This window comes from Cebus imitator, unplaced genomic scaffold (assembly GCF_001604975.1).
Source record: "Cebus imitator isolate Cc_AM_T3 unplaced genomic scaffold, Cebus_imitator-1.0 Scaffold10, whole genome shotgun sequence".
Classification (NCBI taxonomy): Eukaryota; Metazoa; Chordata; class Mammalia; order Primates; family Cebidae; genus Cebus; species Cebus imitator.
In genome coordinates, this window is record NW_016107325.1 from 11,375,517 (window position 1) to 11,400,584 (window position 25,068).

General features: G+C 36.1%; 1 protein-coding gene across 2 annotated transcripts in view; it reads left to right on the top strand.

Annotated features, from left to right (window-relative positions):
* The window catches only part of XIRP2 (xin actin binding repeat containing 2), a 72,445-nt gene that overhangs the window by 17,733 nt on the left and 29,644 nt on the right, over positions 1 to 25,068 (top strand). For both annotated transcript variants that reach the window (XM_017548466.2, XM_017548459.2), the window contains exons 2-3: positions 6,911 to 7,071; positions 12,708 to 12,842. In XM_017548466.2, coding sequence (XP_017403955.1) covers positions 7,015 to 7,071; positions 12,708 to 12,842 — 192 coding nt within the window. In that variant the 5' untranslated portion in view covers positions 6,911 to 7,014. The remainder of the gene's footprint in view (positions 1 to 6,910; positions 7,072 to 12,707; positions 12,843 to 25,068) is intronic.

Consider the following 25,068-nt stretch of genomic DNA (forward strand, 5'->3'; position numbering starts at 1 on the left):
CACAGTTAGACACTGAACTAGCCATCTGGGAATATTATGGATATTTTTATTGTATATGCAGTGTGAGTCAGTTCATAACAGAAAAAGGCATCTCTTTGTTGTTTCCCTTATTTGTTTACTGGGCGTAGTGATTTTGTTTGTTGTTGAACACCGGTCCTTCTTAAGAGGTAGCATCGGAATTGGAGTTACAGAGACTGAGGCCAGATTGCTGAGCTTCCCTTCCCAGCTCAAAACTCACCAGCTGCCTGAACTGGTGCAGGTTTTAGAAACTGTCTCTGTTTCCTTTTCTGTAAAATGGAGATAAAAAATAAAATAGCCTATATCTCCTAATATGATTGAGAGTATTACATGGATTAATATTCTGACACATAGAAAGCACTTTATACATATTTACTATGAATTTTTTACTTGTGAATCATTCTTTCAGGTCCTTTATCCATTTTTCAATATTAGCACTTTTTTCTGGCTTATGAGTGTTTTTTTACTGAAACTAAACATGTGTACTTATTATAATTATCCTTTTCCAATTTTTATTTTCTCCTACAAATTTTGCTAAAAATATTTTTACTTTGAATTCTTATGCTTATGAAGTCCAGTTGAAACCATTTTAAGAACTACTTCTATTTCTCCAAAGATTCATAGTTTAAAAAAAATATTTAACTCTTTAGCCCATCTGGTATTTCATTTGCAAAATGCTGTGAGGTGGGGATCTCTTAACATTTTCCTCAAAATCATTACCCAATTTTCTCAACACAATTTGTTGACAGTGCTGCAGTTTCATCTCCTTTTGCATATTTCTCTAAAACACGTATTCACATGGCCAACTCCTTCAGGATCCCCTTCAGATGTTCTATGTTTCAGGATGCCTTTCCTGACACATGCTTCACTAACTATACCCAGGAGGATTATGTCCTCACTGTAGGCTCCCAACCCAACCGGTACAAGCCCATTACACACTGGCTATAATACCTTGTCCCTCCAACTATGCTGAAAGCCCTGAAAGATGAATGTGAATGTATCTTATGCTTTTTGTAGATAATCAATATTTATTTCCTGATAATGAATATGAATATACCTTATCAATTACATAATTACATAAACCTTATTAATTGTATAATTATATAAGTATATATTCAATTTATATATAATTATGTAATTCAAAATCATTTATTTTTGAACTTCCATCTGGCAAGGTGTAGAAAGATAAGTTAAAGTCACCCACAGCTATTATTTTCCCATAAAGGTTTTCTTTTCCTTGTTACTAATGGCCTTTTATGTTGCTGTACTGTGCTAATCAGCATGTAGCCATCAACAGTTATTCCAGCTTCATAGTGAATGGTATCTTTTAAATATAGAATGGTCCTCTATCTCATTTAGTATATGAATAATTTGTTTTTAAGGATACTTTTCATGAAAGTAGCATAGTAATGATAACTTTTCTTCATTTATATTTGCCTGGTAACTTTTTGACCAATATGTTTTTTAAATTATGTTGCTTGTTTTGTATCTATTTATTGCACATGGTATGTCATTAGGTTATTTGCCTTCATCCTTCAATGAGGAGTTTGACCTCTGATTATTTCTATGACTAATACTTTTAATTATAAACAAATAAATTATTTTTAAGCCTGCCTTATTGTTTAGGCATTATATTTCGAGGGCCTTTGTTTTCTTTTGGGTTGCCTTTTGTTATTACATGCTCTGTGTTTGATTTTTTGTTGCCTTCTCACATGGTTATCAACTTGGACTCATGTAGACTCTGGTTCACAAAACTAAAATTTCAGTAACCAGTAACTGGTTCTCTAATTCCCTTCAGTGTTTGGCATCATAAAGGAAACATCTAAGGATATCTGAATGTTGCTTTTTTATCACAGATAGTCTTCATGTGTCTGGATAACTATAGAATTCTTCTTTTTCCATGAACTTAAAATGTTCACCAGGATTTGCCAATATGTTGGTATGTTTAAATTAACTTTATTCCTGGGTTGTGGTAAATATTTTCAATCGATGCCACAATTTCTTTTTTTGCACATTTTTTCTTCTAGTATATCTTATTTCTTCTACCTACTCCCCGACCCTGGCACTGAAATGCCTGTAGTATGGATTTTACTCTGTTTTCCATCTTTGCTGTATTTCCTATTGCTGCTAGTATGCTATTGATTTTCTTTTCTATAGCATATATTATCCAATTTACTGCCTTCAATGTGTATTTTAATTCTTCAAAATGTTTGAATATCTTTAGTTCTTTTCTCATCTTTGGCAAATGTCTTGTCTTCTGATTTCACCTGAGCCAAGTCTCTGCTATAAATCAGACATGGCCCATGTTAGTTTCACAACCCAGACACTACCAAGTGGTCTCTGAAAGCAATAAGTAGTTCAAAGTGCTTTCCATTTTATTCTGTAGACTTTCGCATTGTCTCACAATGGGAAGGCAGAAGGGAAAAGAAATGAGATGACTCATACAAATTTAAACAATGTTTAAGCCCCTTTTAAAGCACCAATATTAATATATCTCTCTCCTAGTAATATCAATTGTATTGCTACACAGTCATCCTTTCCATAAGACTATCCACAAGTACAATTTAAGAATATCTCTCATACTTTGAAAGTAATAAGACTTTTTACATTTAGAGAATGTGATGAGATGCAATCTGGCTTTAGAAATAAGACCGTGACAAAGCTGTTGGCCTTGTGAACCCAGACACAGTAAGTGTCTTCTGCACATATTTTTTCAGGCTCTGCCTATATTTTTGAGCAACACATTGACCATAACTCTACGTATCAAGCCACTGACGTTTATTTCCAAATTGTAACTCTATGAAAAATTTAGGATCATATTTACAACTTACTTCAGATTTTTTGATAATTGCTTAATGGGAAATGGTAGATTTTTCACTTCTTAATGTTGTAAGAACATATCATTTTTATAAATCACTGAATTCCAAATTTGAAATTTCCCGAACAGCTAGTTTAGAATGGTTCATAACGTATCTATCAATAATCTTTTTGAAATGTCTCTCTATATTAATCTGTACATATTCATAATTCTTTATCTGATTGTATAATTTGTAAAATTAGGAGAAGATTCTAGAATGTATTAGTTACATTGACTATTCCTAATGGTTTTCTGTCTCTGACATCTTACCAACTTTAAGGAAGCGCAGGGGGTAGCTATGCAATGCTTTCTGTTACGGACTGCAAATATGTGAATGATTGGTTGAGAAAGGAAGTGTTCTGCCTTATAAATATTGTACTACTGTGTGTTTTTTAAATGTTTTAAACATGGACTCTCCATAGAAAATAAAATTCAGGAAGGCATAATGAATTTTTCTAACCTGGTCAAATTTTATTGATCGATTTAGTTTGTTTCTAAAAACTGCAGAAGAAAAGCATGTTTTGGGCTTGAGAAAAAACATCTCTAGTCACACAATTTCTCATGGTTTAAGAATCTAAAAGTGGGCATAAGTCGGAGCTATCTATAGTATATGACTTTTTCTATTATACTGAAATTACAATGTAAATATTTTTTCTAAGAACCTCAAAACCCTTATAATAGACATTCTTATATTTGATATCTAATAGTTGCCATGATAATAGATTGTATTTTTTAGTGATTCATCTTCTTCCCAAGTGCTTCTCTATGTTTTTTCTGCTTTGTATGATGTATTTTATTACACAAAGACTGAATATTTTGAATAGATTATAAATTATTTTCATATATGTGAATAAATGCATGCTTTCTATATTTAGTGCACAATGAATTCTAAGCCCAGCTACACATTAACTCAAGATTTGGGAGAATTCACTGAACTTCTTTGGATTTTGGATTACTCATCTGTGCAATAAATTACTTCTAAGCCTTAGAGGTGAAAACTTCCAACAAAACGATTTATTGATATTAATATTTACGATGCTTTCTAAGAGTAATAGTCATTTGAAAATTTAAATTTTCCCTTCCTTTTTTTCACAGAGTACTTTAGCTTTTTAGTTTGTTCCTTTCCTGTCTGACTTGCATAATTAGTTTGATCATTCCCTAGATTTTCCACAAGTATTGTATGACAATAAGCCTTATTTGTTCTCTTAAGTCTGCTTTCTCTTTAAATAATACCATAAACCCATTTTATACTGCTCTTCAAACTCAATTGCATCAAGCCTTGTGGAATTGAGTATTATGAGGTCAAGCACCTCATTTTCCTCTGTACCCCCAAGGAAGGGGCTTACTTGTGTACCCTAAAAATTTACATCAGGTGTTATCAGCTATAGGTACACTGCATTATAGTAGACTGTGCAGGAAGTGTCACCTCATTTTTCAGATTAATAAATTGATTGACATTGATTAGAGGGTTAGGAAATAATATGGATACAGCCTAAGGGTCCAAGGTTAATTTTTGTAATCCAACACCCTACCTGAGTATGCAGTCACTGATAGGGGAAAAATAGGCGGGGTGGGAGCAGGAACAAAGAGAGAGTCTTTTCTATGATTATCCGAAATGGCCATGAGCAATGGAACCCAAATATCTCAATACTCAGGACACTGATTTCTTTTTGACAAATGATGTTGGACATTTTGTCATTAAAAAATGTTTAAAATCAAATACTTGAAAGAGAAATACTATTTGTAAATTTTAGCAACAACAAAAACAAAAGCCTGACCTATTAAGATTATGAAAAGAATGGCATCTTTTATGGATAATACAAGGAATAAAATTTATATTTTAATGTGCAAAAACTTTAGGGTGCTGTGTTCAATAAAATCTATTTGACATTCATTCGCAGCAAAGTAAGAACAGCACATTGAATGTAAACTGAATTCATCTGTGCAGATATATAATCTGCAGGGAAAAATAAAGAGCTTTTCCACAGCATGTGAAAGTCTTTCAGTGATTCGTGGGAATCTCTTTATCAGAATCAAGTGGAAGAGTCTTTTGCATGGTTATGAAGTCTTGGATGACAGGAGAATTTCAAAGATAACTACCATTTGTTGTGAACATAATCAATGTTGTACAATCAGCATTCATATAATACAATGTCTTATTCCTTTTAATTTTTATCTTTTTGATAGCATGTTAAGTATTTTTACTATTTTAATTACAATATATGAAAGTGTTTACTGAATAAGAAGTCTCTATGGAAAACTATATACTCCAGGAAGGTGTCAAAATGAAAATGAGTTTTAATTTTTTCTAGGCCACAGAAATTGTTCTCAGCGGCTGTTGTGTACATAAACCTTGAAGACGCTAATAGAAAAACCAAGCAATTCAACAAGATGGTTAAATGCCTGGGCTGAGAGCTGAGGGAAGAGAGAGAAAAATGGGGAAGGGAGGGAACAGCTTGGCTTTTATTTGACGTTATTTGGGCCTTGGTTGATAGTGATTAAATTATACCAACCGAAATAAGAAAGTACTACAAAGAGCTTTACCCTGTAAGCCCCAGAAACTACCAGACCTAAGGGTGAAAGGCAGGAGATGCATGAATGAGTGATGCAGATATGTAAACTCACATACAAAAGCACATATATACATACTAATATCATGCCCTTGAAATAATTTTGGAAACAAAATCATCTAAGACTGAAAAGTAGGCTGGGAGTGTTGGCTCACGCCTGTAATCCCAGCACTTTGGGAGGCTGAGACGGGTGGATCACCTGAGGTCACGAGTTCAAGACCAGACTGGCCAACACGACGAAACCCCATCTCTACTTAAAATACAAAAATTAGCCAGGTGCGGTAGTGCACACCTGTAATCCCAGCTACTCAGGAGGCTGAGGCAGGAGAATTGCTTGAAGTCAGGAGGAGGAGGTTGCAGTGATTCGAGATCATGCCACTGTGCTCCAGCCTGGGCGACAAGAGCAATACTCTGTTTCAAAAAAAAAAAAAAGAGAGTGAATAGTAAACAATCAGGCAGAGGGATGACAACAAAGATCAGTAGATTAAATAAGAAAAACTAGCTTTGAGATCAGTTCTGGCATACATAAGCTAAATAGCCTTGGAGAATCACATAAAAATGGAGGGTCTTTATGTCCCTTTCACATAAGGAAACATTCAGGCATATGTTTTCTTCTGCCTAAAAGGCATTGATTAGATTGGGTTAGATTCCATGGTCTTTAAGATTATTCTGTTTCTAACAACTGTTATTCTGTGATTGTGCAATCAATCTTTCACACCTTTTCCTGATATGTACTTCCTCCTACCCTGCATTTTTGCCAAGTAGATGGCTTAAGTGGGTAAATATTAGGCTCCCTGAAATGGGTGCCTGAAAAAGCTGTTTCTAATGATATTGTTATTTCTTTCTTATGTAATACATGCCTCTATGAAGAAAAGAAAAAGAAATCCACAGCCTATAGTATTCACAGCATTTGCGTATTTTAGCCAGGTATATCTCCTTTAAGGTTGAGGGGTGAGGAGAGAAGCTAGGAGCAATTCTTAGGCTTGTTATTAGAGACTTCGTCAAACCATATTCAAATCTGCCACTTATTAAATGTGTGATCCTTGGAAAGGTTTGTAATAGTCATGACTCTCTATTTTCTTATATAAATTTTAGAAAATAATATTGCCTACCTCACAAAATTATTAGAAAAGTAATTTTGAAAATGCACATAGAATTTAGCATAAATTCAAAATATAGTGCATGAGAAATGTTAATTTTTATTATATATCTGTTACTAAATAACTATTTCTCATCATGGTAATTGCAAGAGTAGGAGAGGGATAATTTTTGTCTGTTTACGTAAGTTTATGCTCTTATACACACATTTTGTAACTTTGCTTGAAATCTTGAAGGAGATGATCATGAGACATTGAAAATATTGTGAAATGCTGCAGTCTATTTTACTGTTTACTAATATCAAATATTTTAGCTGTTTTCTTCTTAAAGCTTAACACATATCTAAGCATGCTCCATTTCCCTTCAGAGACTGTTGGCCCTAATAAACCTGAGCGTGGACTTGCAGAAGACAGTGCTGCTCGGGGTGACAGTGTGTCAGACATCCACGAGGTGGTCTCCCTGAAGGAGCGGATGGCGAGGTACCAGGCAGCTGTTTCCAGGGGTGACTGCCGCAGCTTCTCTGCTAATGTAAGCTACTCCTAATGGTTTTGCATTAGACAATATGCTTACCATCTGTCCAAATTTCCTTTTTATATTTGAATTGTAAGAATACTACTGGACGGGGGCTAAAGTAGAAAGAGTACAAAATTAATATGTGTAATAAATCCAGACGATCTGAATGTAAGCTTCAACTGTGCCGTGGTACTTATTAATTGCGTAAATTTGAACTATCTTTTTTTTTTTTTTTTTGAGGCAGATTCTCACTCTGTCACCAGGCTGGAGTGCAGTGGCACAATCTTGAATCACTGCAACCTCTGCTTCCTGGGTTCAAGCCATTCTCCTGCCTCAGTCTCCTGCGAGCTGGGACTACAGGTGCACACCACCACACCTTACTGATTTTTGTATTTTTAGTAGAGACAGAGTCTCACCATGTTGGCCATGATGGCCCCGATCTCTTGACCTCATGATCTGCTCCCCTCAGCCTCCCAAAGTGCTGGGATTACAGGCACAAACCACACGCAGGGCCCCTAGCTACTCTCTTAACTCCTCTCTGAGCTTCAGTTTCCCTGGCGGAAAAATGGGGATCATCATTTACCACACCGGCTCTTGGTGAGGAATCAAAGAGACAATTTACATGTAAGCCATAAGGCACTGTATAAACGTGTTATTATCACCATTATTACTTAACCTGTAGATGTTCTCCTCAGGAAGGTTGGGAATTAATTTCAAATTTTAATAACGTGGGTTTGCACGCCACCCTCCTTGGTCTCATATATGGCTCATTGAAATTCACTGGCAGTATAATTTCTTCGGCTTTTCTCATTTCTCTGTATGCACTAAATCCATTAGAAAAGGTTTAATCAACATAAAAATGAGAGAGATTAGCAATGTAGACACTCTGCTAAACCAATTATGATTATAGGAAACTGCAGGACACAGTAAGACCACCAATTTTTAGAGCCAATGCATTATAAAGTCATATTCAAAAGAATTTTGGGGCTCTGTATTCTCTGGCCTTCAACTTAATAGAATATAAGAATGTTTTAAATAATTACAACCTGCAAATTAGCCTAGGTGTAGTTGAGAGAGAGAAAGAGAGAGAGACAGAGAGAGACAGAGACAGAGACAGAAACAGAGACAGAGAGGGAGAGAGAGTAGCCAGCCAAAAAGGGTGTTGTATTAAAATAGCTACACTTAACATGCTTCTTTACAAATTATTTAGAGACAAGGCTGACTGTGCCAAACTCATTTAAAAATGCAATTCTAGATGACATTTAAGTTTTCACATAGTCATTAAAATACATTTTAGACACAGTTTAGATTTGGAATGAATGTACAGAAGTGACATAAGTACCTAGATCACTTCCAAAATAAACAGTGGCACTACCGTACCTCCTGCCAGTCTTCTTCGATGGCACCCCCTGCTGGATAATTGAGGAACTTATTCGTGTTCTAAATTAGAGAAATGATTCATGAAGAAACAGTTGATTGTGAAAATACCTAGTTAAAAAGTGGTTATTTAGTAAACAATATTTGATTTAGGAAGATTGATCTTGCCAGGTACTATGAGAATACACATTTAAAAAATGGTATCAGAGCATGAGGTATATTTATAATGTGTTTAAAAAGGGAATGTTTACATTGGACACAGGGAAACTAAATGATGCCATTGTTTAATATAAAATCAAAACGTTTAGGGCTAATCTGAGAATGTCTACATATAAAGAATGTAATAATCCTCTCTTTCCTGCCCATATAGACAAGAAAACCAAAAGAAAGTTACTTACAGGAGATTATAAAATTAGATAGTGAGGAGGCCAAGCTAGATTCCTAGTCTCTTGACTCTTGTATTCTTCTAACTGAATTCAACTTCCTCCTCTTTCTTAAATGAGAAAGTATTTTCGGCCCCCAAAATATATATTATACTATATGGTTTGGCCCTAAGCAAGTACTGTGAGAAAGAAGAGCACATATATTATCTCAGCAGAATCCTGGTAAACATCTAAAGCAAAGCAAAAAAAAATGTTTATTTAATTATGTGCATGAAATGCTTGTTCAATCTACTCCCACCCCCCACACACACACCAAAAAAATCATGGCAACTGCCTGTGACTAAGTCTCTATCTCCACAATTAGCCCAAAATTTTAAATGCAAAATCTGGAAGTCACAGAATCAGACCCAAACTGAATCTACTATATATATTTAGTAAACAATATTTGATTTAGGAAGATTGATTTTGCCAGGTACTATGAGAATATACATTTTAAAAGTGGCATCAGGGCATGATGATATATATTTATAATGTGTTTTTAAAGGGAATGTTGATATTGAACACATAGAGAAACTAAGTGATACCGTTATTTAATACAAAATCTAAACTTTAGGGCTACTCTGAAAATGATTACATGTAAAGAATGCAGTAATCCTTTCTTCCCTGCTCATTTTATAGACAAGAAAACCAAGAGAAAGTTACTCATAGGAGCTTATAAAATTAGGTAGTGAGGAGGCCAATCATATTGACACATGTAAAGACAATTGGTTTTTCCTTGCCTTAGACTCAGATGGCCTTTGGCTGTACCTAAATGAAAGCTATGCTCATGAAACAGTGGTGGTCTGTAGAAGTCCCCTAAAAGAGAGGGAGAAGTAAAACATGTTGAGCAACAAATTAAAATGCCAGATTCATTTTCAGGTCTGTGCAATTTTATTCCCTTTACCTTTTTTAATACCCACAAAAAGTCTGTGAGAAAAATATTGCTATGCCCTGTTTCTAAGAAAGAAACTGAGCTCAAGAGCTGTAGCCCAAGGTTTCAATTGTCAGGGCTGGAATTAGAATCACTGCCCAATTCCCAAAATTATATTATTTCTGTTATGCCCTATAACCCAAGAACAGTTTTTTTGTAAAAAGAACTTGAGGACTATGTAGTATATTTACCTAGATTTAACTGTTAGGTGTTCAAATTAATGTGTTATTATCAGCATATCCATTAGATTCCAAACTTTGTAGCCAAATAATAAGAAACACAGAATTTTCTAACAGTAAGCTTAAAAAGGTTCAACACAAAGAAATTTCACTTATGGGGTCAATGATAACAACATGGATTAGTTGAGGCATTTAGAGCATGACACTAAATAAGGCAAAGTCACAGGACAGGTGCCCAGCTGAGCAAGGAAGCATCACTCCTGGTTATGGCTACAGACTGCTTCTTGAACAGGTCTTGCCATCTCACATGTGTAAACTTTCATCTACACGCTGAGTGGAAGAAGGAAACCTTAGCACCACCACTGAACCGTATCTCAGAAGATTTGTCTCACTTCCATGAATGAGTAGCTGCAATGGTGTAATGATAGTACCAGGAGTGGTAGGGACAGTATTAGCACTACCATTAAAAATAATCCATGGTGGCTCATACCTGTAATCCTAGCACTTTGGGAGGCTGAGGCAGGCAAATCACCTGAGATTGGGAGTTCAAGACCAGCCTGGCAAACATGGTGAAGCCCCGTCTGTACTAAAATAAAATAAATTTTTAAAAAATGACTGGACACGACAGCAGGTGCCTGTAATCCCAGCTACCTGGGAGGCTGAGAAGGGGGAATCGCTTGAACTTGGGAGACGGTGGTTGCAGTGAGCCAAGATCATATCACTGCACTCCAGCCTGAGTGGCTAAGCTGAGTGAGACTCCGTCTCAAAAAAAAAAAAAAAAAAAAAAAATAAGAATATTTGCATGTGTAATGTAGTCTGTTTCTAAAGTTCAGTGCTAAGGGAAAGTAATGAGTATATCCATTTTTTAATCCATTTTGTAGATAAGAGGCAACCTGTCCAGTATAAGAATTGATCTTTTTGTGAAAATGCACTTACCAGGAGAGCATCCAGTGATAAGCATAATACTAAGTCTTGCCAAATTAATTTGCCATGATTTGGACATCATAATGGTTGTTTGAACCAGCAAGGTTCTTCTTAGCAATAATTACCTTAATGTCTATATTTTAATACTTACATATTATCTATCTATAATTTATCCAGCAAAACCATTTATAGAAATTAAATGGCAGAAGGGGTAAAATAAATATTGTGGCCTTAATTCACTCTTCCTCATTTTCACTGTACCTTTAATTTCAAAAGGGTGCTGTACGTTTTTCTGACCTTAACATCCATCAACTAGAAGTAATTGATTAGGATTTATAGTTAAAATTTGTTGCAGAATTTGGCACAATATATACCTAGCTCATTCAAGAATACAATCATCTCTTCTTAGAGAGCCAGCACACATATTCTGAAATATTTGATAGCCCACATAAATGAGGAAACGTTGTTAACTTGGTAAAGCAACTACTTGAGTATTTGCTGGTAATTTAGATAATCCTGAATATTAGTCTATAATATTTTGGCGTATAGGAAACTCAAACCCCAAGATAGGTACTACTTTTTAATATGTATTTGAAAAACTGCATATTTGGGTAAAGATCCAGGACCCCCCGAGTCCCCAGTTCATGGTATAGAATCGTCCCAGCTCCAGGGCCCCCAGTTACTTTCGAGGTCTTAAGGCTTTGAAGGTTATGTCAGGACTGGGTCAGACCTCAGGAGACCTGCTTTGATTTGAAGTGCTGCCAAGTCTCCCAGTTCCAAGCAGACCTAGAATCTTCCTGGAAGAGGGAAGGCTGGCATGGGGCCTGTTTGCTTGAGAGTTATCCCATCTGGGCTTGAGTGCCTGCTGGGCTCTGGAGTGCGCTGAATCATCAAAACCAATGTGCCTGAGCTACTTCTGCTCCTCCCGAGGGGGCATAGTCTCACAAGACTACTCAGGTGCTTTTCAAGTTGCTTCCAATAATATGTATCAAAATTAGTTTTCTCATTTGTGAAATGACAGTGACAGAGTAGAACCCTCCTAATGTTAAAGCCCCCTGATTCTGACATGCCAGTGCTCAGAGCTGATGCCTAGGGTTCGCTAATCCTGAAAGGTGTAGCTGCTGTTTTTCTGTCTGTTCTTTGAGGCCAGTGATGAAGACAGACAGATGTGGAATGAAATTCCGATGCCAGCACTTCTGTTCTAGCTGTGAGAACCTAACAAGCTGTCTTACATGAAGAAGCATTAAATGACAGAATATGTCATTCAATACATACAAAATCACTTAAGTAGTCACATTACTGATATTAATATTTTTACATAAGGAATGTTCTGAGGCTTTTTATTTTGTTCATCATTATGAATTTAAAAAATTTGGAGTGAGTAAAAATGATTTTAATAATTATTCTTAATAACATGTTGCCTACATAGATGTTTGGGATTTTGATAACAACCTTATTGTGGGTTAAAATTGAACCCATTATTCTAATATCCGCTAGTCTGTATGTTACAGGACAAATACTGTGCAATCTAATAGATCTAATCTGCAGACATAAAAATGTATCTGAGATTAGAAGGAATCAGCTCAATACTTTGAAGATTCTTCTGACTTTATATCAAAAAACTGATAAATGAGAAAACAATCTAGAGAGAATATATTTATTAAGATTTTTGTTAAAGACATACTGAAATAATGGTGTATGTGAATGTCTTTCTAAGATACTGCCTACCAATAAGTGTCAACTTTTTAAAAAATAGCTTGAGAATCCTATCCTGCACAGCTGTAAAGCTGAATTTTCCTTTTTCTTAAATCATCCTAGATAATGGAAGAGTCAGAAATGTGCAGAGTGCCTGGTGGTTTGGCCAAGGTGAAGAAACAATTTGAGGATGAAATTACTTCTTCCCGTAATACCTTTGCTCAATACCAATATCAACACCAGGACAGATCTGAGCAGGTAATACTACTGCAGGTGATGGGTTGAAATGCTCTCATTTTGGTGCCAATGTGGAAATCGCCTTTCTTTAGTGATACATTTATTTTCATTACTCATTAACAAGCTCTGTAGCTTTGAAATGTTTTAGAAAATCATCTTTAAAGCATATCTATGTATTTATTTACTTACTTGAAGCGTTTTTGCCAAATTTCTACAGACCACGCTGGAATATTCTACCCCTTGTCTTCTAATGTTTCAGACATAAATGAAAATTAAATAGCCTAGGTTAGTCGTTAGGTAAATAGAACTGTCGAGAACACTGTTTATACTGAGCTTCTGCTTCTAGGTTATAATTCATAATAAGCTAGCTGCTGGTTGTTTGCATAAAGTTTGAAGCATTCTCCAGCTGTTTATTGTGGTGGGGAGTTTTCTGTTTTCTTTAAAATCCTCAAACAGTGAGTAGTAGAGCCTAAATGTTACATAAAACCACATATTATGACCTCTAAATGTAATCTTATATAAAAATTTTTCCCATTTCATCGATTTCATTATTTCATCATTATATATCACAAAATACTTTCAATAGATATAATGATTTTTGAATGTGAGAATCTTAGTAATAAAACTCATCAGACTTTGAAAAATATTAATAACAATTGCACTGCAAGTAGCTGTACTTAGGCCCATGTTTTCCATGAGGAAGGAGGTAACTGAGGTATTTCTTCAATTTTGTAGTGATAAATAGAAGTGGATGTATTTTTTTAAATCCCCAGGACATAGAGAGTTGCCTAAATTTTTTTTTTTAATGAAGTAATTGCATGTTATGTGTGGCAGGGGATGAGGCAGCATATCAGGTAGAATGATTAAAAATCTTATATACGAAATATTATTTGTTTCCTTTTTCTGGCTCTGTTTGCAAAGTTAAAAATGTACGCTATGGGTATCTCAATAAATTTATGGCAAGATTTCTTTTTTTTCTATCCTATGCTATCTCCAGATAATTCATGGCAAGATTTCTTTTTTGTATTGCCTAAAGGAAATTAATGTAAATAAGTAATTAAGATTAGGCATACTGTGATCTAATTTATAACTATTGAAACGTAGGAGTCTTTGAGTGTGGATGTGTGTGTTTACTTTAAACTGGTCAACAACACAAAATATTACTATCATTAATAGTTTAACAAATTCTATGTAGAAATATGAGTAATGTAGTTACAGACCCTTCACTTTGAAGGGAAGCATTGGGGACTATGGGCTATGGGACTTGTGGATCTTGATTTACGCACCACCTCTGTGACTTTTCAGGGTTACACAGACCCAGGGCCACCATCATGGATGAGTGGCCTGTGCTGTTGCATAGTTCCCTTGCTTAGAAATGCCATCCACTTCGTTTAACACTCTTCTGTTTCCATTTTAAAATTCTCAAGAACTTTTGAACAAAGGACCCTACATTTTCATTTTGCACTGGGTCTGGCATATTACGTAACCAATACTGCATCAACCAAATTCATAACCCCCTCAACCTTCAGTTTCTGATGAGTAAGATGGGAAAATGGTTGAGTAACTTGCCTATTTCATGAGGTTACTGTGGAAGTTTAATGTGACAGAGCAATTTATGTGAAAGTATTTCCATATCTGTGAAACTTGATATTAATTAAGACTCTTTAATACTACAAAAGACAGAAAACCCAACAAAAAGTGGCTTAAACCAAAAGAAACATTACAGTTTTACAAAAAATAGTCTTGTGGAAGGGAGATTCGATGCAAGCTCCAGTGGAATAGCAGAACTGGCTTGAATCAACTCTCCAATAATTAAATTTTGGCGACTTTTGGAAACCAAACACTACCTTGCTATCAGCTTGAAATCAGCCATAGTGAGAATATTTACACCAGAGAAATGGGCAAATGCAACAAATCATTGCTTCTTTTATTTTTTTTCCTTCTTTCAATAACTCTGTTAAGTATGTATCCCCTTACCATTGATGTAGGGATTTAAAGTATGGCCCTAGCAAAGTGGCTCAGCGCACAGATATTGGAACCAGATCATTTGGATTCAAATTCCTGCTTCTTTATGTATTAACTGTTTGACATTAGGCAAGTTTCTTAACATCTTAGTCTCTCAGTTTCCTCAATTATAAAGCCAATATTATGACAGTATTCACCTCATGAGTTTTTTAGAGTAATAAAGGAGGTAGTATTTGTAAAGTGCTGAAAACATTGTCTGGTCCATTGTAAGCACCACACAAATGTTTGTTCAAACAATAAACAAAGTATCACCTTAATCAGATTTCTTCTTTTTAACCTCTCAGCATCACTTCCACTGGGTTGGGTCCATTCCCATTCAAATTTCCGCCAGTAGCAAAAGGGATGCAGAGAAAGTAAGAGTCTTTTTCCCAAAAGTCCCAAGAAAAAGCCTTATAGTATCTCTTTGGCTCTGAATGGACTACACATGCTCCTTACATACCTAATTTCTATAGACAGAGGGTGCTGATTAGCTTAAACTTCTGTACCTTGTTTACCTAAGTGGAAGTTCTCAGCATATGATTTTCAATGAAGCATACATACTGGGTAAAAACAAAATCAAACAAAAATATATATCTACTATAAGCTCCCTGCAAATGTAGTTTATTATTATGATACATGTACTCCCTGCTCTGTGAATGTGTATGAAAGTAATAAAAATCATGCACTAGGAGTCTGAATATTTTCATGAGTCTAGAACTGTAGTGACTTCTCTAAACTTCAGTTTCATTATCTACCTTTAGATAATGTCAAATTTGGTTATGGGGGGAAAATGTAGAAAAACTATGTCTTAGATAGTCAAACTTTTAATGCTATCTAAATGCACTCTAAAAATCACTTGTTTTATCAGCAGGGATTGTGGGCAAGATGTTTGCTAGTAAAGACAGGTAGTTAATCCTGTCTGTACCTAAGATGTTATCGACTCTGATAGTGTTTTCAATCCCTTTGATGTTGAAAGTGCTTGAGATTTATTTCCCCGCTATTTGCCCCTGGCCAAAAAAATATTTATTTTTTGACATGCAGTAATTAATATTAATTTGGAAATCAAGTTTAATTAGAGTTGAAAGAATATTTGTTCTGAATTTCTGAAAATATTTAATGCCGCAGTTAGTAATAACTTAATAAGGTATAATAATAAAGTCCCTGTTTGCTTCCTGATGTATTGAAGTCAGGTGTTTCAGGATAATTAGCTGACTCTTTGGTAACAGTTTGTCTGGAAGATCAGCAATTGGCCTACACAAATTTTGATAGTTAAACTATCTCTGAGATTAAAGATCTCTTCTTTTGCTGATAAATTAGACTGTGTTACATCTAATGAAAGGATGATTCTGAAAGAGAAAAAAAGGTGTATACATATAGGAACATTCATTTATACCAGACATTTTAAACTTAGGGTGATGTTCCATTTATGTATTCTAGACTTGCCATGCTTTTATGTTCTGTTTGTTAAACAGTTAGCCATATCCCTCCTAGCCTGCAGAGTATGCTCATGAAAATTAGGAAAATGAGCCACTCTGGGTCTCTGGGGGAGAGCATTAGGTGGTAGGAGGGGTTGAGCTTCTTCAAAGAATAGGCTGGGGAACATTTAATAGGTTCCCTTTGCAATTAATAGTAACCATTTTTAACATTACCCATTTAGATTTTGTTTTTCAAAACAACCATTAATGCTTCCAGTAGATGTAAATTAAAACCAACCCTCTTTAAGGGTTTATAAGTCACTCAGCATATCTCCTGCTTTTGTTTTAGGATTGAGTTATCAGTGTTTTATGCTAGTGAAAATTAGTAGGGCCTTAATGCTAGAATGGAAAGGACGACTTGAGAGAAATGTCTTTCTATCTACTCACTACAACAGTTTCCATTTGGCAAGAATATTTTAAATAATCCATCTACTCAACCTGAAAAGGGTATCTCTAGATATGCTGGAGCATATATTAGAGTAAACGTGCTATTGATGTAAAATTGCCATTGCCTCCCTCCTGAGTTGATTTTCACTTGTGCACTCCATGGTTTCTGTGTGGTTATTTTTAGGACTTTCTTCCTTCTTTTTTTTTTCTTTCTCCTTATTTGGAAGCTTTATTAAGATATAATTTGTATACCACAAATTTCACCCATTTTATGAAAACAGTTCAATGATTGTTTAGAATATTTACAGAATTGTGCAGTATCAACCACAATCAATTTGAAAACATTCTCATCCTTCCAGAAAGAAACTTTGTGCCTATTAGCAGTATAGGACTTTCTTTGTGCCACTTTCTCACACTTAGAGTTAGACTTTCATCTTCTTATGTGAATTTCTTTTTCCTTTTCTTTCCTCCATATTTATGCAGCACTGAGGAGCTCTTTGTGAATTATTTCCTGAAGCCTCAGAAGCTGCTTCTTTCCTCAAGTTGCTTTTTTTTTCTTTCTTAAGTAGTGTAAGTAGGAAAGAGCAGATGCAGCTCAAAAAATTTTGGAAGTAATCAGTGCAATCCAGTGCTAAGGTGTTTGCTTTCATGTGGAATTGCTGCACTGTATCCATATCAAGAAGAAAAAGCATTTGTGACCTTTGCCCTGCCACTAACTTCAATGCGCTGAGTGACAGTATATATCTTTCCTCATATATCTGCTATTGCAAAAATTAAAATGAAAACAATCATGTTCTGTAAGATTATGTGAATTTAGAACAATCTCTAGATAATTTTAGGTCAATAAAACCATTTTTGACAGCTTGTGACAGACATAATCTGACTACTGTGTATTTTAGACTCTTTAAAGGTGACCTATAATTATTTTCTAGCAAACTTAATGTATTTTTATCAGCTAAATGTCCACATTGCAAAGGGTTTCTCATCTAAGTGCTTTAAACCTGCCTTTAGCTTCCTGCCACATACATAGTTGTTCAAGATTGCTATTAACAGCCCCAACCTAACCTAGATCTCTATCAACACACGAGGTTGTGAACAAGAATGTGTCTTGTACTGTCTTTTAATTATGAGCACTATTTTAAAGTGACTATTATAACTTGAAGCAGCAACATTCAAAATGAGGCAATCCGGAGTAATAATTGGGGCTGCTGCCTCTAGAATCAGACAGCCTGGGTTATAATCCCCCAAGTTACCCATCTGTCTTAGTCCACTTTGTGAGGCTATGATAGAATACCACAGACTGGTTAATTTGTTAAAAAGAAATTTATTGGCTTTCATTCCTAGAGGCTGAACAGTCCGATGTCAAGGTGCTGGCATCTTGTTGAGGACCTTCTTGCTATGTCATAATGTGGCAGAAAGTGAGACAGTGAGAAGGAGCAAGAACAAGAAGGAGGAACTCACTCTCACTCTATGATAATGACATTAGTTTATTCATGATGGGGGGGTGCCTTCATGACCTAACTACCTCTTAGAGTTCTCACCTCATGATACTATCATGATGGCAAATCCATTTTTTTGTTTTTTTGAGACAGGGTCTTGCTCTATCATCCACGTGGTAGTGCAGTGGTGCGATCTCAGCTCACTGCAACTTCCACCTCCCAGGCTCATGCAATATTCCCACCTCAGCCTTCTGAGTAGTTGGGATCACAGGCATATGCCACCATGCTCAGCTAATTTTTGTATTTTTTTTTTTTTGAGAGATGGGATTTCACCATTTTCCCCAGACTAGTCTCAAACTCCTGAGCTCAGCTGATTCACGCACTTGGCCTCCGAAAGTGCTGGAATTACACTCATGAGCCACCATGCCCAGTTGGCAATTACATTTCAACATGAATTTTGAAGGTGATAAACATTCAAACCATAGCACCATTTAATTTATTCTAAATAATAACATAACAGGTCATTTTAAGAATAAAATGTCCATGTAAATCTTTTAGTATATTCCCTAACATACATTAACTGATTCACAAACCCTAGTTATTATCATCAGAAATATTGACCCTTAAGCCAAGAGGGGACATCAGTGGCAATTATTCTCAAAATAGCATACGATTCACAAACAACTTATGTATATGTAAAAAGACAAACAAGGACTGTCGTGTTCTGAGCCTCACACCCTGACTTTCTTTTCCGTTCTTTCACCCTGGGAAATAATAATTTTTTAGGAGCTCCATTATCCAAAGATTAGCTTGAAATTGCATACGTGTACATGCTTTGGGCGTATGTTGTTATGGAGTAATCAGTAACTCTAGTGCTTATTTTAAAAATTCTAATAGCAAGTCTCTTTTGAAGAAAAAGCATTTAACTCCAATGGTAAGAAATGAGAAGATAAAGTGGACCGATTAAAGATATGCTTCAAACACTCTATATAGGTACATTGGGTCCCCACAATGAATAAAAATTTGCTTTTTAAGTGGGAACTAATGGAGAGCGTAGCACTGCTTTTGAAGATTGCTTTATTTATAGTATAGTGCCAAGGCACTACGGAGAAGAAAATAATATAGTTAATATACACATGAATTAGGTAGGAAAGGAAAGGCTATGCTGTTAGAATAGAAGAGAGAAAGAGTTGAAGAGGTGTTGGTTTTTTTCTTTTTTTTTCCCATTTATTTTATTGCATTTTAGGTTTTGGGGTACATGTGAAGAACATGCAAAATTGTTGCATAGGTACATACGTGGCAGTGTGATTTGCTGCCTTCATCCCCGTCACCTACATCTGGCATCTCTCCCCTTGCTATCTCTCCCTAGCTCCCCACCCACCACCCTCCCTCCCCTATTTCCCCCCAACTGACCCCAGTGTGTAGTGCTCCCCTCCCTGTGTCCATGTGTTCTCATTGTTCAACACCCACCTATGAGTGAGAACATGTGGTGTTTGATCTTCTGCTCTTCTGTCAGTTTGCTGAGAATGATGGTTTCCACGTTCATCCATGTCCCTACAAAGGACACGAACTCATCATTTTTGATGGCTGCATAATATTCCATGGTGTATATGTGCCACATTTTCCCTATCCAGTCTATCATCGATGGGCATTTGGGTTGGTTCCAGGTCTTTGCTATTGTAAACAGTGCTGCAATGAACATTCGTGTGCACGTGTCCTTATAGTAGAACGATTTATAATCCTTTGGATATATGCCCAGTAATGCGATTGCTGGGTCAAATGGAATTTCTATTTCTAGGTCCTTGAGGAATCGCCACACTGTCTTCCACAATGGTTGAACTAATTGACACTCCCACCAACAGTGTAAAAGTGTTCCTATTTCTCCACATCCTCTCCAGCATCTGTTGTCTCCAGATTTTTTAATGATCACCATTCTAACTGGCGTGAGATGGTATCTCAATGTAGTTTTGATTTGCATTTCTCTGATGACCAGTGATGATGAGCATTTTTTCATATGTTTGTTGGCCTCATGTGTGTCTTCTTTTGTAAAGTATCTGTTCATATCCTTTGCCCACTTTTGAATGGGCTTGTTTGTTTTTTTCTTGTAAATCTGTTTTAGTTCTTTGTAAATTCTGGATATCAGCCCTTTGTCAGGAAGGGAAAGAAAATGTGGAGGAAAAATCTACCTTGTCATATTTTCTGGTTTGTGCAATTGGAATAATGAAGGTAAGTGTATTTCTACAACAGTGTTAATAGAATAAAGCCAGTGTCTGATCAACCTGCTCAGAAAAAAGGACCCATATTTACCAGAGAACTGTTGCTATTTGGCACAGGTGATGGAATTACGAAGACCTTTCTGCAGATAGGCCAGCGAATACTCATAAACCTTCCACAGGCTAAGTGATCATAGTAGGGTCTCAGCTTGATTTCAAAGAAACAAAGAATAGAAACAGCACAAACACTGTTCTCAAGAGGCACACTAATAAGGCTCACAGACAGATTAGATGCAGTAGTCTCACTCTGTTAAAAATTAAAACTCTCATAACAAATCTTCTGCTGAGTTTTTCCTTCCAAATCCAGGCCCTTTAATCTGTTTATCCTCTACAGCTCTTTCTCAGTGGCTGTGACTGAGTGGGCTTTGATGATGAAAAGAACACAATAAGATTAACTTTTTAATGCTGAGGCAGAATTGGAAGACCAAGAGTTTGCTAAATAGAGTACAACAGCCTCAACCGGTTATGATCAGTGCTACTCATGCAGCCAGATTTGCACGAGCTGGTTGATGCAGAATTCAGTTGACTGAAGTTATCTATAATGGAACGTCTCAGTTCCTGACTATGCCATACAGCAAATCAGCTTTGCTCTATATTAGTGACTTGATTTTCCCTTCAATTCTGCAAGAAGTGGAAATGCAAACGCAAATCCAGTTGGGGGTTTAGAGATGCGTATTTCATGAATTGACTTGTTTTCTCTATGCTGCATTCAAAATTATCTTTGCCATGCTCATGATTGCCTATTTTATTACCGCTTTTCAAAACTGTGTCCATGGCACTGCTTCCTTGCCATTTTGCAGCTGGTCTTCTCCTACTACTCAATCTGTGTCTCTTGTCTTCCTACCCACATCCACCTTCCTACAGCTCTGTAGATTGTGGAAAGATCCCATGTTCTTTTTTTAATAGAAATTGAATCAACAGAATTATATTCTGTGAAGAAGAATCTTGCTCAAGTTGTGAAGTAAATTAACTGCATTTAGAACTGCCTATACCAACCATGTGGAAAACAAAAGCAAAAACACAAAGCAACCACATGAGGACTTACATTTCTCAAGATGAAAGATAGAAAAGCCTTTTATTTATGCCCCAACAAACCATAAATTTTTGCCTTGCCCTCATAAAGGCCTGCATGAGACTGATCCCTCTAAAATGCACTCCACACTCTTCACAAAGCCCTACTCTCCACTCTTCCCCCAGACTTCCTTGGGTTATGGTACAGGGATGTAGTGGTCGCAAGTTTCAATGAGTCCTCTGTCTGTGGGTTCCCACATTTCCCTGGGCCCGAAGCAGGGCATCTTTTCCAAGCTTCTGAAGCATCACCTCCTACCCCTACCATGACTCTACAAAGATTTGGAGCCAAACTATCATCCCTGTTCAGCTGGGGCACGGAAACCCAGTGATAACTGGGCATTTAAGCCCTCTTTTTACTGGGTTGTACACTGGAATTCCCCGGGCAGCCCAGGTAATTCTGATTTAATTGGTCTGGAGAATGCTCAAGGAGCAGGAGGATTTGATAGCTCTCTAGGTGATTCTAATGTGCAGCAATGACTATGACACTGCAGATGTGAGGCAGGATTTGCTATCCCAGAGTTGACCCCTCCCTTCTTGATTTCTGATCTGAGGCTTATTGCCTGCCTTCATCATTCTGTTCACACTCTGATAGCAGGTGCCTTCTTATATTGACATTTCTCTTGAGATACCTACTGTAGTCAAAAAATAAAATAGGAGACTGTGAAGAATCCAGAGAAAGCAAAGGCTTAAAGAAATAATGGTGAAAATAATAAATATTAGCCAGCCAAACAACCAATTACTGATACCTAATCCCAGGTAATCCCTTTACTGGTGGTAGGCTATATTGAAATAGTAGTTTTTGCATATGTATGACATATTAGAATATTAAAAATGAACTAGTTTATAATCCCAGCACTTTGGAGGCCAAGGTGGGAGGACTATTTGAGACCAGTGGTTAGAGACCAGCCTGGGCAACATAGCAAAACCCCATCTATACAAAATAAAAAATATTTTTTAATTAGCTGGGCTGGTGGCATGTGCTTGTAGTCCCAGCTACACAGGAGGCTGATGTGGAAGGATGGCTTGAGCCCTGGAGTTCAAAGCCACAGTAAGTCATGATCACCCCACTGCACTCCAGCCAGGAGACAGAGTGAGACCCTGACAAAAAAAAGGTTTCTAATAAAATAAATGATAGAATGATATAAATTAACTAAACGAAAATATGTGAAAACATTAAAAGCAAACAAAACAATCAGAACAAAAATTAAGAAATTAAGGAATTTGTTAATTTATTAGATTGATACACCAATAATTAATTAAAATTAAAACTTTATAATTTTTGCGATCTGTCATTAAAATTTTATTTTCATAGGATGATACAACCTATACATCTGACATGTCTTGGGTTTGTGTCACAAAACAATAATACTGTTTTGTGAAAGACAGCACTTTACTTAATTATAAAGTTAAAAAACCTTATTAAGTAATGTAGTAAAACTGTCTATAGTCTTTTAGATCTTAACATAATTAAACCAATGAGTAGATTTTTCCTGGGATTGAAGGTGTGCTCATAAAATATAATAAGACTGTCTTCCATAATCTACTAATATCAATCACATTACATTATAGCCATACACTATAACTCTCAACCTCTGCTAGTCCCAAATGAAGCCAATGGTAAGTGCTGTCTGCTGAGGCATACAGTGATTGACCATAAAGTTTCAATCACAGTCCCTTTGCAACTTGAAAGAAGCCACTTCAGCTTCTTTCTGCAGAACCTATTGGTATATGAGTTATACTGCTAGTGCATGGAAGAATTCACTCCTCCCTCCCCTGGGAGTACGTGGCAGGCCATTCCAGTACAGCATCATAAAGGGAAACCCGTTCCCAATCCACACTGTGAAGACACAGGCAGAATGTCTGCATGGGTCTTTTGTGGAACATTGTCTTGGGGAAATGATGTAGTCTGTATAGTGTGTCCATTCAGGCTGGGTTCTTTTACTTTGCTGAAAAAAACTAGATAAACTAATCTTCCTGGTGACTGGGAGGGAGGGTGGGGGGGGTGGCTTTAAAAATATTAACATGTAGAGGGTGCCCTGGACCTTTTTCTCAGAAAGTCAGGGCCTCAGTGGATAGTGCAGATATCCATTAGTAAGACAGAGTTGCAAGCACAGATCCAATTGCTTTTTAAAAATCATCACTGTTTGCTTTTCCTTCTACTATTCATTTTACTCATTTTCCAAAATAGGATTTGTAGGAGCAGGATTTACCCCAATTATTCAAATACCAATACCACAACTTTTCTTCTTAATAGTATCATGGGCCTTCTTTTTCTATAAACCTATTTGTTCCTCTAGAACCTATTTTCAATTTCATTTAGAAATGAAATGTGCACTCACAGATATATCCTTTACTCCTTTAAAATAAACTAGGGTTGCTTTGGGGAAAAGGAGTGCTGCTATTCTTATCACAAGTCGCTGAGTTGTTGAGGAAGTGGCACATGGACTCTTTCCCCCAAAGACAAAAGGAGTTTCCTCCATACTAAATTAGGTGATGTCAAAAAATATTTGATGTTGATAAAGATGTAAAATACATATCTGTTAAAATAATGGAATTTTACATTTTCTTTGATGAGAAATAAATACATCTAGGGAAAGTTAAAATAGAAGAAACGTTTTTATATTGCCCCTTCTAAGGCTCACATTAGCTTAACAATATAAAAATGATATTTTTGTAAAATTATATTAAATATAAATCACAAGTATTTAGACAACTAATGTGCTAATTAAATTTACTTTATTTTCAAATTGCTATAATGAAATGGCAAGCCACAAAATTTTAACTGCTTAGATTTTGCTATTTGTCAGGATCAAGGAAAGATATAACAACAAACAAAATCATTAATGTTATAGAATCATTATGCTGTAGAACTTAGTGAAATCTGCAAAATGCTTTTTCCACATAGTTACTTTTATGAAAACCAGTGCATTTTGTCAGAACTTGACAGAACATATTAGCTCTTTCTGCTTCTTTTGGGTCTGCATTTCTCAAAATAAACCCATCTTCGTGGATCTTTGAAAGTGACTGGATTGAGTCAAGCTTCTCTATTCTTTTGATGTTCATTAATTTGCATAATTATAAACAAATTATCATGCTAAAAAAAAACTGGAAGAACATAAGGCCTGAGAAAAGTAAGAGGCATTAAGAAGTTCTGTCCTTAGAGCCATGCTATTGTGGACATATGTTAGGGTAACTTCATTTTTGCCTAACTTCTTCACAGACCTTAACAACACAGAACAAAGAATAAGGTTACATCTTCTTCTAGGAGTCTCTTCTTGGACTTGTTCTTTATCCTTCACTCCTGGGTGATCTATGCAGGCATGGAAAGGAGGAAATTGTTCACCTCTTCAGGAATGAGTGGAGGCCACTTTATTTCTCACTCTTTGAGGAGGACAGTACATGTTACTTACCTACCACTCGGTGGATACCAGAGGGTGAGCTAAGAGCACAAACTTTCTTGCCCTTGGGTGAATACCAGTGTCCTCTAGAGATATTGGTACACCCTTCTGTAGCATTAGAAATTTCTTCCTTTCCTTAGAGTACAAATTACAATAATCCAATAGCCATTCAATGAATAGCAGTGTATAAAAACATTGGG